The sequence below is a fragment of the Meleagris gallopavo genome, chromosome Z, assembly GCF_905368555.1.
Source record: "Meleagris gallopavo chromosome Z, MGAL_WU_HG_1.1, whole genome shotgun sequence".
Classification (NCBI taxonomy): Eukaryota; Metazoa; Chordata; class Aves; order Galliformes; family Phasianidae; genus Meleagris; species Meleagris gallopavo.
In genome coordinates this window covers 25,825,923-25,841,190 of record NC_139435.1, presented here as the reverse complement: position 1 = coordinate 25,841,190, position 15,268 = coordinate 25,825,923, and the positions used below count along the sequence as shown (strand labels likewise).

The 15,268-nt window shown below is 37.3% G+C and overlaps 1 protein-coding gene across 1 annotated transcript in view; it reads left to right on the top strand.

Annotated features, from left to right (window-relative positions):
• The window catches only part of PGM5 (phosphoglucomutase 5), a 69,139-nt gene that overhangs the window by 5,546 nt on the left and 48,325 nt on the right, over positions 1-15,268 (top strand). The window contains exons 2-6 of the mRNA XM_085212810.1: positions 1,230-1,392; positions 3,190-3,336; positions 4,466-4,591; positions 6,664-6,854; positions 7,819-7,973. Coding sequence (XP_085068936.1) covers positions 1,230-1,392; positions 3,190-3,336; positions 4,466-4,591; positions 6,664-6,854; positions 7,819-7,973 — 782 coding nt within the window. The remainder of the gene's footprint in view (positions 1-1,229; positions 1,393-3,189; positions 3,337-4,465; positions 4,592-6,663; positions 6,855-7,818; positions 7,974-15,268) is intronic.

Here is a 15,268-nt window from a genome sequence, read left to right as displayed (position 1 = left end):
TCTAATTGTTTTATTACAAGTTAATGGATCTGTATTATTAGACATGAATAATAAATAAAATTGCTCAGCACCTCTGAACTGAGCAGAAATGAGGCTCGGCTGCCTGGTACTGAAGGTAACCAGGTATATGCTCCACCCTCACCAGTTGACCATGTCAGTGTAATGGCAACTTAAAGGATTCTGCTGACTCACATATCCCCATCCCTCCTGAATACTTGTTTTTTCTGGAAAGTATTATAGTTACAGTGGAAAAACAAGAAACTATAATTTTGAGTTTCTTGGGTTTTACATCTTACTGTTTCCTTAGATTTGTCCATACCTGGCAGAAAAAGGCAGTGCAACAAAACGTGTTTACATTAGTTACCATGAGCAAATCAAATGAACCTCGAATGTTTTCTGTGAACTTTTCTTATGATTTTGATAGCTTTTCCTGTTTTCCAGCAGAAGGATCCTTACGCATCAAAATTATGATGTCTGGGTAGTGCCTCGGTTATTCATATTGAGCTGAAACTGTAGTATCTGTGTAGATAACTAAGGCAGAGGCTTTGAAATTGGGATCATGCAGTGGAACTGTGCATAGCACCAAACACACTGAAGCAGTCAGTGTTTAATAACACCACCTGGAAGCTTTTTTTACTTTAAGACTGGTGGGAACTTCCCTTGCTCAGCTGTGTCCTGGAAACACTCCCTGTTCATCTGAAATAGCCAAAGAGTAGATAATGACTGAAGGAGGACTGTTTTCTGCAGGGCAGGATGTCCGAGGGTATCTGTGTTACAAAGATGTGACTCAGAGATTACCTGTTTTAGAAATATATTGTGGTTCTATTTGCAATTGCTCTGAAAAGCCCCTCCATGAAAGCCAAGTCGCTTGCTGTTCTCTTTTATGCTAATTGAAGCTCTGACCTTGCTTGCTTCCACACACTCAACACTAAAACATACTGTTATTAAAGCAGCTTTGGTGATTGATGGGGATACCTGGAAAGGCCTGATAGCAGGATCATACCCCAGTCCAGTGGTGGGAGCTTGCAGTTTGCTGTTGTGTCTGTGCTCCTTGCTGCCCTGGGTATATATAAGATAGCATTTGTTAACGGCAGCTCTTGTTTGTGTATTTCTCTACAACAAATAGATTCCATGGTAGGAGCTTAAAATTTCTGATAGCCACTGTATACGCATATATTAGTGTGTATGTTTCTTCATTAACATTAAAAATAATACCTTTTTTCACCTAGATCGGCAGATTGGTTATTGGGCAGAATGGTATCTTATCCACACCTGCTGTTTCGTGTATTATTCGAAAGATAAAAGCAGCTGGTGGGATTATTCTAACAGCCAGCCACAGTCCTGGGGGACCTGGAGGAGAGTTTGGAGTTAAATTTGAGGTTGCAAATGGAGGTAGGTGTTCTTTTTAACTAGCACATTTATGTCATTGCATCTCAGTGTGATTAAAATTCAGGGACAGCCAACTGACATTAACTGTAAGTGTTTTTGGTTATTCTTTCTCAGACTATTCTTTAACAAATTTGCAGAAAATAAGCATATTCTTTATTTTTCTTAAGGATAGGACTGTTTTTATTTACATGGCATATGTTCAGTAAGTATTAAACATTCATTAAAGCCCTTGCAATGTCGGTAAGAGTTCTGTGAGGCTTACCGTCTGATTTTTACTTTATTTTACTTACTCTGCCGGATTATTGTAACAGTTTTCATCCTTCTATGAAGTTGTCTATGAGAGAATTCTATTTCTTTCGTGTTTCCGCCTTGGTTGTCTTGGCACTTAATTTATAGCATGTGATTTCAGAAATGCTGTAAGCAGTGTAACTCACAACTCAGTATATGTTTCATGTATGGAAAAAAGCATTCTTCATGTTGACCAGGAAGAAAAATTGCATTTATCCAAGGAGAATTGTACTACTTTAACTATCTCAGTTCTGCTCCTCAATTATGCGGTTTGTGTGTATAGTAATAATGTCTTGTTTTCTGAAATTTTTAAGTTGGCACATGTAGTTATGTAGCACTTTATACATTTTATGTTACTGATATGTGCAAACCCAATGCTTTTTAGAAATGCTGAAGCCTTATACACTTCATAAACATAGGATGCTTTCCTTCTGAAAATCTCAAAGTGCCTTTAAAATCATCCTATCAAAGCTGATGTAGTGTGAATGAAGCTTGTCCTTACCCTGTGTTTGGAATAAAATAGTAAGAAGTCATTTGCAAAGCCAAATAAAGTTAAGTGACTACTGTGTGTTGTTTTTATTACCTTGGACCATCAGATAGGCTGTGTCTGAGATGTTAGACACTGATTCATGTGGTAAGGCTATACTGGGTACAGCAGCATTGTTGCAGGAGGCAAGCATCCAGAAAAGAAAGGGGCATTCAAATAGGAGAGAGAGAAAATAAGAAGAACACAGGAGTTCATTTTTTCAAGTTGGAAGTGTGGCTTTAGTATAAGCAAAGAAGAATTGGATAAGACAGAATGGTCTTCTGGTCATTTTGCATCAAGCCTGCAACTCTTACTAGGACGACAGTAATTTTTTAAAAATACAGCCAATCTTCAGGATTTGCTAATAATAATGCACACTTAGATACGATTCCTCTTTTGCAATGACCTAAGCTGTTGCAGGTCACAACCGCTTGTTAAGCGATTAAATTATTTTGATTCTTATGAATGTGTCATTAGGGCATTGGTGGCTTAATGGCTGTCAAACTGTTAAGGAGTTTTTAATGATAATCTGTGCCCAAGGAAATCAAGTGAGATGCCAAACAATCTCAGCTTCATAGTTGTGCAGAAAGACCCATGAGACACCAGAAGCTGCTTCTGAAAGGCAGTTTTTCCATTGGTATATATGTTAGGTTCACTGTAGAAGAAGAAATGGCAATATTTTTGTGTCATAAACACGAAGAAAAACGATTGAATTCTTTTCTCTAGGCTAGTGATTGCCTTAAATACTTTCTATGAAACAAAATGGTATGAGAACACACTGTATTTCCAAGTTCTGATGTTTTTGTTTTTTTTTTCTTAAAAAAATGTGCTAGAATGTAAAAAGTACCAGTGCTCTTTTTGGGGCTTATTCTTCAATAGATAAATTCTTTTTTTTCTTTTTTTTTTTTTACTTTTAACCAGCAAACTTTTTTGTGTTTGGAATCTTCATTTAAAAATACGAGCTGACAAGTTCTCTTCTCTTACAGGACCTGCTCCAGATGTAGTTTCAGATAAGATTTATCAAATCAGCAAAACCTTGGAGGAATATGCCATTTGTCCTGATCTCAGAGTTGATTTATCTCGCTTAGGAAGACAAGAGTTTGATCTGGAGAACAAATTCAAACCTTTCCGAGGTACAAACGAAGGCTTTTATGCATGCTACTTACATGTGTTGATTCTAGGTAGTAGAATTGCCAGAGAATGATAAAGAGTAGTTATTTAATCAGAGTATTATTTCTTCAGAATTCCTTACTGCTACTAGATCTCAAAATGCTCAGTGGTAAGGGTGAGCGTTGCATTCATTCTGCACACAGGAAAACAAACCAAAAAAAACATCAAGTAGCATAAAAATAAACTAAAACAATCCCTTTTTGTTGTTGTTGTTTTCTAATTTGAGGAAGAATTTTGTTGTTGTTGTTTCTAGTTCAAGTGTATTTTATTCTAAGCTTTTTTCTTAGGCACTGTGTTTACATTTTACCCTGAAGAAGAGCGTTGGGCTGAGGTCAGCATTTCTGAGGAAAATAGTTTAACTTGTAACTAAAATATTTCAGGATATTCGCTAAACCAGATAAAAAGGCATTTGTGTAACATTCTTCTAAATTTAATCAGAAGAATAACTTGTTCCAAGTTGACTGAAAACCATGGCTTTACCATGGTAGCTGCATTGATTCCAACAAATTTACTTTCAGTAATTAATTTTAGTTTGATCTGTTTAATATCTTAAAGAACTAGAGAAGCTGTAGCTTTCTACCTTTGTGGCATCACAATTCATATTAACAGGACTGTAACAAAGAAAAACAGATGTTGTATTTGAGCCAAACTTTCTGAAGTCGGTAATACATAAAATGCAAAAATATGGTGTTAGAATGACAATGCTAGAATGATCGTAAGTGCCAAAAATGAAAAGGATAGGCTGTGTGTCTCTCCTGATGAAGTGATGCAAATAGATACTGCTTTTAGATAATAGAAATTGTGAATTTTTATCAACATGGACATCTTCCATTCTCTGCAGTGCTGTAGCAAGCAGAACTGATGATGCATGCAAGGCTTAAGGTTGATGAAAGAGCTTTTTACTTTGTCTCTTTGGCATCAGCGCCAATTCATGTTGCACAGAGATTGTGTGGTCCTATTTTAATTCAGGTACATGGGTTGTAAAAGTGTGCTGGGAGACACATGTCCCCATATGTAAGCTGTATTTCTATTTTGTTATGTTATTGATTGTTTTTTGGTTTTTTTTTGCATTTTTTTTTTTTTTTTTTCTAGTGGAAATTGTTGATTCTGTGGATATCTACCTCAATCTCCTTCGAAATATCTTTGATTTCAATGCAATCAGAAATTTGCTGACTGGACCCAACCAGATCAAAATAAGGATTGATGCCATGAATGGAGGTATGAACTTAAGATACTATCAGGACCAAAATATGATTTTGCTGTAATAGTTTTACAATAAAGGTAAATATATATACGGTGTATAAATGTCAGGACTTTTAGAAATGCTAAAGGGTTTGCACATCAGACTATTAATAAAGGCCTAACCCACTGTTAGTCCTTTCTTGATAAGTAATTGAGGACATCTATATGCAATAAAAGTTTGAAAGCAAGCAGGGTGAGCTTATCTTGCCATGAGTGGATGATACGTTGCAGAGTGTCATAACCAAGGAGATTACAGGACAGTGTCTACGAAGGAAAAATGGTTTCCATTTGTATCCTGGGCTGCATTGAAAGGGGGATGGCCAGCAAAGCAGGGGGCTGATTGTCCCCCTCTGCTCTCTCCTTGTGAGGCCCCACCTGGTGTGCTTCTTCCACTCCAGGGGCCTCAAGAACAAGAAAGATGTAGAGCTTTTGAAGCGGATCCAGAGGAGGGCCATAAAGATACTCAGAGATCTGGAGCACCTCTCTTATAAAGAAAGGCTCATTTTATTTGGCCTGGAGAAGAAAAGGTTCCAGGGAGATCTTGCTGCAGCCTTCCAGTACTCAAAGGGAACTTAGATGCAGGAGGGAGACTGTCTTTTTTCACAGGTGAATGGTAATGAGTCAAGGGGGAATGGTTTTAAACAGAAAGAGAGGGTATTTAGGTTAGATATTAGGAAGACATGCTTTACATAAAGCAGTGCTCTGGGGTATCCTGAGGCACTGGCATAGGCTGCCCAGAGAAGCTGTGGATGCCCCATCCCTGGAGGTGCTCAAGGCCAGGTTGGTTGGATCCCTGGCAGCCTTATCTGGTGGGTGGCAGTCCTGCCTATGGCAAGGGGATTAGAACTTGATGATCTTTAAGGTCCCTTTCAACCCAAACCATTCTGTGATTCAATGAAAATTAGTTAAATCTGAATAAAAAAAATTGCTACCAGAAATCCTCGGTGAGTTGGCCAAGCAATGAGGAACGGAATGCCTTTCATCACATACACTTCTGGAGGGAATGTTATTGAAATAATGTATAGATCTCTGATGTCCTCATCTATTACAAGATACTAAAAAATGCTACTCAGCCTCCAAGTGCACAAGCATAGATTTCAGATACAACTAACATTACAGTTTTCTCCATAAGATCAAAATATTTAATTGTGAAAAATCTTTGGTACGGTTTGATAATGACATCATTTCCAGATGCGTGTGTATTTAGGATCCTCTTATTTCTGAAGTGATAGAAAATACTCCTTACAATTATTGAAAATGTAGATTAATTGGTTAAAGGATGGAAATGTATATGCATTTCTTCAGCAGATAAGGTTAGGATTGGTAAGTCTTACCAGGAAATTAAGAGAAGGCCTGGCATGGTAATCTGGGTTGTCGGTGAAATAAAAAGCTGCTTCAAAATGAATCTGTGTGATATTTTCGGATACCCCACAACGCTGCATATACTAATTATGATATGGTAGCATGAACCACGGTCTTACTTGGCCATATGATTAAAGAAAAAAAAAGTTATTTTGTAATTAGTTGTAGGAAAGTTTTTATTTATTATGTACGTGACAATAGGAAAAATGCGGCAACATTTTCAGTAGGGAAATGTTTAATTTCAGTGTGAGAAATCTGAAAGAAGTGTATTCCCTATTTCCATTCTATTACTGCTTACTTTCTTTGCTAAACTGTTGCTTGCAGTCCAGGACATGTAAAATATTATAATAGCATATTATTTTTGTTCTAGTAAGGAATACCCTATGTCTGTACATTAATTACTTTCCCATAATAGTTGCTAAATAAAACTTCTCTTTCAATATTCAGTGGTTACTTTCTCACTTCTGCTAATGAAGAAGCGTGTTTTTAATACCGACTTAACAACTGATCTGTGTAGAGTGATGACCATATTCTCTTCTGAGAAATGATGATTTCCCTTTTGTTAATAGGACAGATGTATAGAATTGCTGGAAGTATGTTTTGTATCAAGTCTCTGAAGTACTGTGAAAAATTTGAATGTCAAGCATATGTTTTTGTGATTGCATGGCAGATTTATATTTTTACAGTTATGGGACCTTATGTGAGAAGAATCCTCTGTGATGAATTAGGAGCTCCTGCCAATTCTGCTATAAACTGTATTCCTCTGGAGGATTTTGGTGGACAGCGTCCTGATCCCAATTTAACATATGCAACTGCCTTGCTGGAGGCTATGAGAGGTGGAGAGTATGGGTTTGGAGCTGCTTTTGATGCTGATGGAGTAAGTATTCTGATCGGTGTGGAAGTTTCACCTTAGGTATTGTTTTGTCTGCTGTCTGGTGTTGGACATGTAAGTATAATTTATTTGCTTTTCAGACAGTTCTTGAAGATGAATAGCATTACTTTCAAGCATAGATGATAGAATTTGTACCTGTAAATCAGTCACGTGGAATAATTTGTTCCTACAGATGTTTTGCAAGTTGAACAGGATTTGAATCCAGAATGAGAGCCCTCCCTTCCCCTCCCCTCCCTTCCCCTCCTTTTTTTTTTCTGTATTTGTTTTTTTCTGGTGTAATGTTTCTCTGCGTGGGAAAGGACAGCATATACAGATAGCATCAACTTGTCACTAAGTAGTAACTAAATAGTAATAAGTAGTAACTAAAAAAAGTTAGTTTTGGTTAACATCATAAATTGAGAGATTTTTAGCTGAATAAAACACTAAATATATTATAATCTCTGCTTGTTTTAGTTTTTGTGACATGTTATCAACACATCAGTAAAGTATTGCAAAAACAACTTGCTGTCTTGTGAGGATTTGAGAACGATGAAAAATTTCGGAAGAACAGAAGCTGTTTTCTGTGGTCTCTAAACACAAAATACCCTCCTACTCACTGTACAGTGCGTGCAATTGGGAGAAAGATTCTCCTACACAAGCATTCCCTGGCAGGAGCAGACGTACTGAAGTACAATGTGGGAGGCTCAGGCTAGGGTCTGATTTGGAGCTTTTGTTTGCTGGAGGGAGTGAGAGTATGATAGCAGGTTATAAATCTGTCAATGCCAATAGGACAATGCCAATAAATTTACTCTGCCTGAAGAGGGATACAAGTAACTCAAAGCCTGATTTAAAAACAAAAACAAACAAACAAAAAAAAAAACCAAAAAAACCCTTTTTCTACTGTTCATCTAAAAGAAGAAACCAAAACATAGGATTTGAGACACGTTTCTGTATTTCTTGTCTTTTCCAGGACCGCTATATGATCCTTGGCCAAAATGGTTTCTTTGTTAATGCGTCTGATTCATTGGCAATTATTGCTGCCAATCTGTCTTGCATTCCATACTTCTGTCAGATGGGTGTCCGAGGATTTGGTAGAAGCATGCCCACCAGTACAGCCCTGGACAAGTAAGATGGAACATCTTTATCATGTTGGTCATTATAATACAAAGCAGGGAGATAATATAAAGCAATTGCAAAATAGTTAAGTCATTTGATTATGTGATTATGTGTTTCATTACTTTAATTTCTTTTAAGGATGCTTTGATCTTAGCCAGATGAATATTACTAACCTTTACTTGGATTAAAATAGTTTAATTCACTCTGAGAAGGAAATAAATTGGTCAGATCTTTCTGATATTATGAAAAGTAAGGGGTAATTCCTTTTCCAAATAATTTCATCCTTTTTCTGATGAAATAATAGTCTCATTTGGCAGCCTTACTTCTTCAAATCATGGAATTTTAAAGCACTTAAAATGCAAGTGCTGTACTAAGCAAGCATTTAAGAAAAAAAACACAAAACTGGTTATTTTAATCCTGTTAATTATGTTTTTTTATTATGATATAAAATGTCCTGGAAGGAGTATTTAGTAGTCCTGAAATCCATTTCCAGTTCCAAGACAGGTTGAAAGTATACTTCAGTTATCTGTGACAAGGCCAATTTGTTTCTAACAAATTTACTGAAAAAGTGCATCCTGTGTTAGCAGCTGGATTTTGAAGAAGTTTCATCCAGGCCTAAATTTTCTGTAAATCTCCTCATAAGAGGATTAAGCTAAATGTTATTGCCTTAGATTCTCTATGTGGAAGGTGTGATCGCAGAGATAATTGTGTCTCAGTGTTAATCTGGCTGCATAGCTTCACTAGTACAAGAGCAATTGGTTGTGCCTGCTAAATGTGTCTAATCAAGAAACATAAGCAGTAATTTTAAAATGAAATGTAGATTTTATGAGGGGATTGATTACACTCATTGAGAAGCAAGAATATCAGGGTGCATTTCTATTTGGGAGGTTTCAGAAAGTTACTGATTTGCTCAGCTAGCAGTTTCATTTAATGATTGACAGAATCTTCAGGAAAATATTCCTTACTTGTAGGTGAATAGTCTGTTTTAAGAAAATGCAGGTTAGATTGCAAGTTTTTTTTATTATATCCTGTCTGTTTTGTGATCCAAATATCTCACTGTTGAAGTGAAAGCTACTGTTATATTGAGATACTACTTGAAATAAGTAGCACTTCGTTTTGGAAGTACAACCTGGGATATATGCATTCCTGTAAGACTCAAAGACACAGTGGCCTTTAAATATGTTGTTTTTTACATTTCTTAAAGCTGGGTAAATATGCCAGGAAGTATGAGTGTGCTGAAATCCCCATTATGACCAAGTGGCTACTTGATTGATGTCTTTGACAGTGTTTATTTGACCCTCTGGTGCACAAGTTATTTTAGAGTGATTACTGCCTTAGTCAGTTCTGTGGAGTTAAGTCTGATTATTAAATAAAACTCAGTAAATGATGGAAGAATATAAATATTTTCCTCGTCATCTGTCAAATAATTACTGTTATGAAGTTTGCTGCTTTGCTCCAGGACACCTCAATATTACTTTTTTCTTTTGTTTCAAGATTGTTGTTGTTTTCCTGAATATTTAAAAGTCACATCTTTTCAAAGATGATAGCTTTTCTTTCTCTTGAAAATTCAAAATAGCTGAATTCTAAAGTTTTTGTAACAGTGCAGTGATGATGTCCAGATACTCTGACGCTGTGGTGGCAGAATTCAAGTAAACTTGCTTCACTTATATGTGCCAGTGCTGAACTCAGACCTCAAAGAGCCCAGCCTAGACTTGAAGTCACATGTGGTATTTCATTTTAAGGAAGTAACTTTTCTGTATATGAACTGGATACATGCTGTAGCACACAGTAAACAGTCATAAACACCTTCCTCGAAGGCTGAGTGGAGGAATTATTGAGCCATCATGTCTTCCAGGATTATCAGTAAAGCCCACCTTTTGGCAGTGATTAACTTCCATGAAAGATAGTTGTCTGTAAGAGGTATTTTTCAAAAAAAAACTGTAGAATATTATAGTCTGAAATGTAGTATATTGCTGAAGGAGTTTCATGTTGAACTAGAATCTGATTTCTTATACCCACATACATGAGGGAGAGTTGTCCTAGTGTCAGTGAAATGTTATCGTTGGACAGCGAGTATGAAAGAATATGCTTAAAGCATTCATGCTTCTATTCCCGTGAACTAACTAGCCAACTTGCAAGAAAAAAGATAATCCGTTTTGAAGGATAAGAATTTTGTAATGTGATTTTGGCAAAAAGAAAAAAGACAGGATTGAGCAATTCTGTGTAGAAGTAGCACACTAGTTTAATGTTTAGTATTAGAATTCTGAGATTTGAAGTGTCCCCAATGGAAAGGGAAGTCCTGTCCTTCAAGAAAGTGATGTCTGATAGCAGACAGCATGTTGTTTAGTGTGACAGCACCATCTCTGATGCTGTATATCTCACCTCCACTCTAATTAAGTTGTTGAGGAAAATATTTTCTGTTCTGAGTAGAACATTCAGAACAGAAAAGATAATGCTGCTAGATGCAATTCTGCAATAGGCTTCAGGTTACTGCTCACTAGTGTATGCTTTTAATCTATAATATTTTTTGTTTCTTGATCCCTTTTTTGCGTTTCTGATGGATTGTGTTCTGTACTCTAGAGAAGTCCATTGTATATCTACCATAAAGCTAATTCTTCAAGCTCATACACTGGAAATAAAATATTAAAAATTAAATTAAAAAGTATACTGTGAATATTAACATAAAAGGAGGAAGCAATCATGTAGTAATTGAAATTGGAAAGGATGTCTGGACATCATTTAGCTTAACGACTGTTGAGAGCACTCTCTCAACCAGAGAATTCTGCTAAGGGCCATGTCCAATTGGGCTTGGAGTGTCCTCAAGAATGGAGACTTCACAGAGATTTTGATTAGATCTGTTCCACTGTTTGGCCACTCTCACAATAAACTAGGTGTTTTGTTTTGTTTTGTTTTGAAATTATCCTGGAGCCAAATTTTCTGTTTTTCAGTTTGTCCCCATTGTTTCTTGTCGTGTCACTAAGCACCACTAAAGAGTCTGGCTCCATCTTTATTTATTCCTCCCTCCAATCAGATTTTCTATGTGCACTGCTAATATGCTCTCTTCAACCTTCCTTCCTCTACGTTTTAACAGCCCCTTCTCTCTCATCCTCTCCCAGTCTGACACAGGCTCCAATCTCTTAGTCATTTTAGTGGCTTTTTACTAGAACTGCTCCAGTAAGTCCATGTATATCTTATCCCAGAGACCCCAGCACTGGACATAGGATTCCAGATCCCACCTCACCAGTACTGCACAGTGAGGAAGGCTCACCTCCCTTGACCTGCTGGCACTGCTTTTCCTAATGCTGACCAGGATGTTGTTGGCCTTCTTTGCCTCAAAGCTTATTGTTGGCTTATGGTCAAGTTATCATCTACTAGGACCCCAGATCCTCTTCTGTAGAGTTACTTTCCAGCTTTTTGACTCCAGTGTGTATATGGGGTACCTGGAATTATTCTTGCTGCACGCAGGGTTTGGCATTGCTCCTTGTTGACTATGATGAGGTTACTCTTGGCCAATTTCTCCAACCTGTTCAGGTCTCTGAGTGGCTGCAAAACTACCCAGTGTATCAGCTACTCTTTCTTACAAGCTATCAGCTATAAACTTGCTGAGAATATTCTTTTATCCAATCTTCCAGGTCATCAATAATAACATCCAGCAGTGTTGGCTGCGGTGTACACCCTTGAGGGACCCTTGTAGTAGACTGCCTTCCAGCAGGAATTTGTGCTGTTGATGGCAACAATTTGAGCTTTGAAATTCAGCTAATTTTCAATCCTCTTATGTATATAATTATCTACTGTGTATTTCATCATTATGTCTCTGAGATTATTATGGGAGAGAGAGTTGAAAGCCTTGTTAAAGTCAATGCAGACAATATCCACTTCTCACTCGTTGTCTACCTAGCTAGTCACCTCATTGTAGAAAGCTAACAGGTTGGTTGTGCAGGATTTCCTTTTCATAAATCCATGTTGATTACTTGCAGTTGCACTCTTGTCTTTAGCATGTCTGGAACTGATTTACCGACAAGTCACTTCACCACCTCACCTTAGGGAATAAGGTGAAGTTGACAGGTCTGCAGTCCTCTAGATCTTGCCCCTCTTGAAGGCAGTGTTGGTATTTGCTTGCTATCTTCAGAAGGCTCTTTCAGTTTGCCTTTTGAATATAACAGAGTGGCCTGGCAATGCCTTTGGCTGAATCCTTTAGGACCTCAGGTCTTATGGACTTACTATGTCTTGTTTGTATAAATGTCCCCTGTTCTGTTCATCCTTTATCGAAGTTTTCCTTGCTAGAGAATTTTTGAATCCTACATCTCATGCTTGTGCTTAGGAAAAAGCATGTTAGATTGTGCATAGAAAGCATGAGTTGTTCAGGTGGGTGAAATGTCTAACTGCTAAGGCTTATATGTATTGATTGAAAGTAATTTTTATTGCACTGTTGAATGTTGTTTTTAGTGCTTTGATGTTCTAACAATGGAAAATGAAAAACTACATTAAAATAAACGTGACTGAAAAGGAAAATGGCAACATTTGTAGTATAATGTATATAACATATAACATTTGTGCAGTAGGTTAGAAAAATTATACCTAGACAAGAAAGAAAACTTGTTTCTACTTGTTAGGTCTCTGTCTTCCAGAAGAGGTAAGGAAATGCTAACTTCAAGCATGTCCAGCTAGGATTTAAAAACTGTCACTATTCCTTAAAACGCTAAAATGCATGGAAGTTTTTTCCTAGTTGAGATTACCAGAGTTAAAAAATGGCTCACTTTTGGACATCGGTAATAAGAGCAGATTTCATGAGAGACAGTTGGCTCAGTAGTACTGCTGTCTTCTAAGGTCAGAGGACCTTTTTCATCTGGGGAAAAAAAAAAAAAAAAAAAAATCCACCTCTTCTTGTGATACATCCATATTGTGTAGCCACAGTTTAGCCTAAATCTAAACCTATTCAAGTTTTTCCTTCAGTTAATTAAAAAAATATCATGTGTAATACTTGAAGGAAGGGGTTTAGAAAGTCTGGTGCTTTGCTCATGTCTGTGCAGGATAATGTGTTGCTTAATAGTTTTTCAGTGTGTGCTGTTAAACAGCAGGAAGCAATAATCTAGGGGACTTAAATATTGATTAGAAATACACTAACAGAGCAGTGGTTTACAAGAGAATTCACTTAAGATGTTCAACATTTACATATGTTTGCTTGAAGTGACTGCTGGAGTACATTTGTATGTACTGTAGGCAGAGTGTAACATTTGACAGGAAACATCTGCTTTAATTTGATCCAACATCAACAGGATTGTGGTGGTAAGTCTCCAGTCTTCAATTCTCTGGTGGTATATAACCTTAGATTGGTGTTCTTTCTCTTGTAGTGAATGTGTAGCTGTGTACACTGTTCAACAAACTATTCTTTTTCATATCCTTGTATTCTGGTTTATCTGATTTTTGCTTAACAGAAAAGGAAATGGAATCCAGAGTTGTTAGCTCATGGTCTACAAAATGAGAATCAGAAGAGTGAGCAAAAGTTGTTTATGTAGGAGTTATGAAGTTGAGTGTGGAAAATAGTAGTCAGCTTGGTACAGGAAAAGAGGATTGTTTAGAGAATTCTCTTACAGCTAGCATTATCTGATACCTTGTTTTCTACAGCCAGGTCGTTACAACAGCATTTGTAAGCTCTAATTAGCCTTAGTCTGAGCACAGCTGGTTACCTCACTACTCAGGACTCTGTGATTTTACACCTGGTAGCCCACCTTGTAATGCAGCTTTGAGACATCAGTGTCTGCTGCCTATCCATTTACTGTCTGGCTGGCAAGGGTCAAGTTTTGAGAGGGCATGCTGTGATGGTGTCTGTTCTGACTTGCTTAACGAAGTGAAATGCTGTGAAAGGTAGAGATGTAATGGCTTTGAATGTGCTCTGCTGAGTGCAGAAAGAATGTTATCCCTTCAGTCAACAAGAAACTTAAATTCATGGGATGAAAATTTGGAGTAGGGCTGGTTTTTTCTGTAGCACAGTAGGAAACTTTGCTTAAATGGCTTTGCCTATTCCTATAGGACAGAAGCCCCGGACATTATAAGCAGCAAACACAAAGACAGGATGAAAGATAGTAATTCAGAGAAGTGTCTTTAAGTTGTTTTGGCCAGTTGCATGGCAAAGGCTGTATTTTTGCTTAATCATTATTACCAGCTGAGTTCCCCTTGATTACTGCCCAGAGAAGAGCAACACTACTCCAGAAGACTGGGTTTTTGTTTTTGTTTTAATTGTGAGAACTAGGAATCAAAGAATGCATTGACTTGTAGAAATTGCCCAAGAAGAGAAACTCACCATTCTTGGCTTAGGTTGGTTTGCTTTTGTCTCTGACTTCTACCTGGAAATACCAGGGAAGCAAATATAACCTCCTCAAACAAATAATGAACATCTCTCTTCAGCATTTAAAACAGTGTCATAATAGAGCGAAACCAGAAGTAATGAAGTTTTAATGATGATTTAGTGCTTACTGTGTGTCAAAGTCAAACTGTGCTCAAAAATTTAATAGATTGATAGGAAGGCAAAGAAATTAAGTCTGAATGTTCCTCTGAAAGCAGTTCCAAAGCCTGTTACCAACAAGGATAGAGCTGCTAGGAGTTAATGCTTTAAACTCAAGACTCAACAGAGGGATACAGCTCCAAGCAGGCCTGCTTTCCTCCATGAACCACTGGACCCTCTTTGCATGATTTTTGTTGGAGAATGTATTGTCCTGATAAAGTGTTTCTGCTGCTACTTCCTGTTATCTACTTCCCATAACCCAGTCCCCTGGCACAGCAGGAGACAGTGAGGGTAGCATATAAGAGAAAATTTTAAATAGCGTGTTCTCTGGAGATCTATGTTGCATATGTATTGTTTACATATTTAAATGTAATTTAAATGTGGCAGGAAATGTAATTTCCTGCTGTGCTTTCATCATTCTGCTTAGGGTTTAGTTCAGGATTTAATACTCCTCAGGTCAGTTAGTGTAAGTGTGCAACAGAGTGATGCACTGTTAAATCCCGAATCCTCAAAAGCAGGTACGAGAACAGGAGGTAACAGGCTGCTGAAAAGGAATGTTACTCCATCTCAAGGCAACTCCAGATAGTTATATAAATCGTTGGCAAATCTAAGGTAGTGATAGTAGCAAACTTAAGGTCCTGACAGTGGACTGCTGCTTGTAACAGCTCTGCTGCTAGGTTCAGGACTGACTGGACAGTACCTAGTGGCATAGCCATTAAGTATGTGCCTTCATAAAACAGTGTAAATATGGTTACATGAATTTACATATGGAGCACAACCAACTGAGACATCACAGACTGAA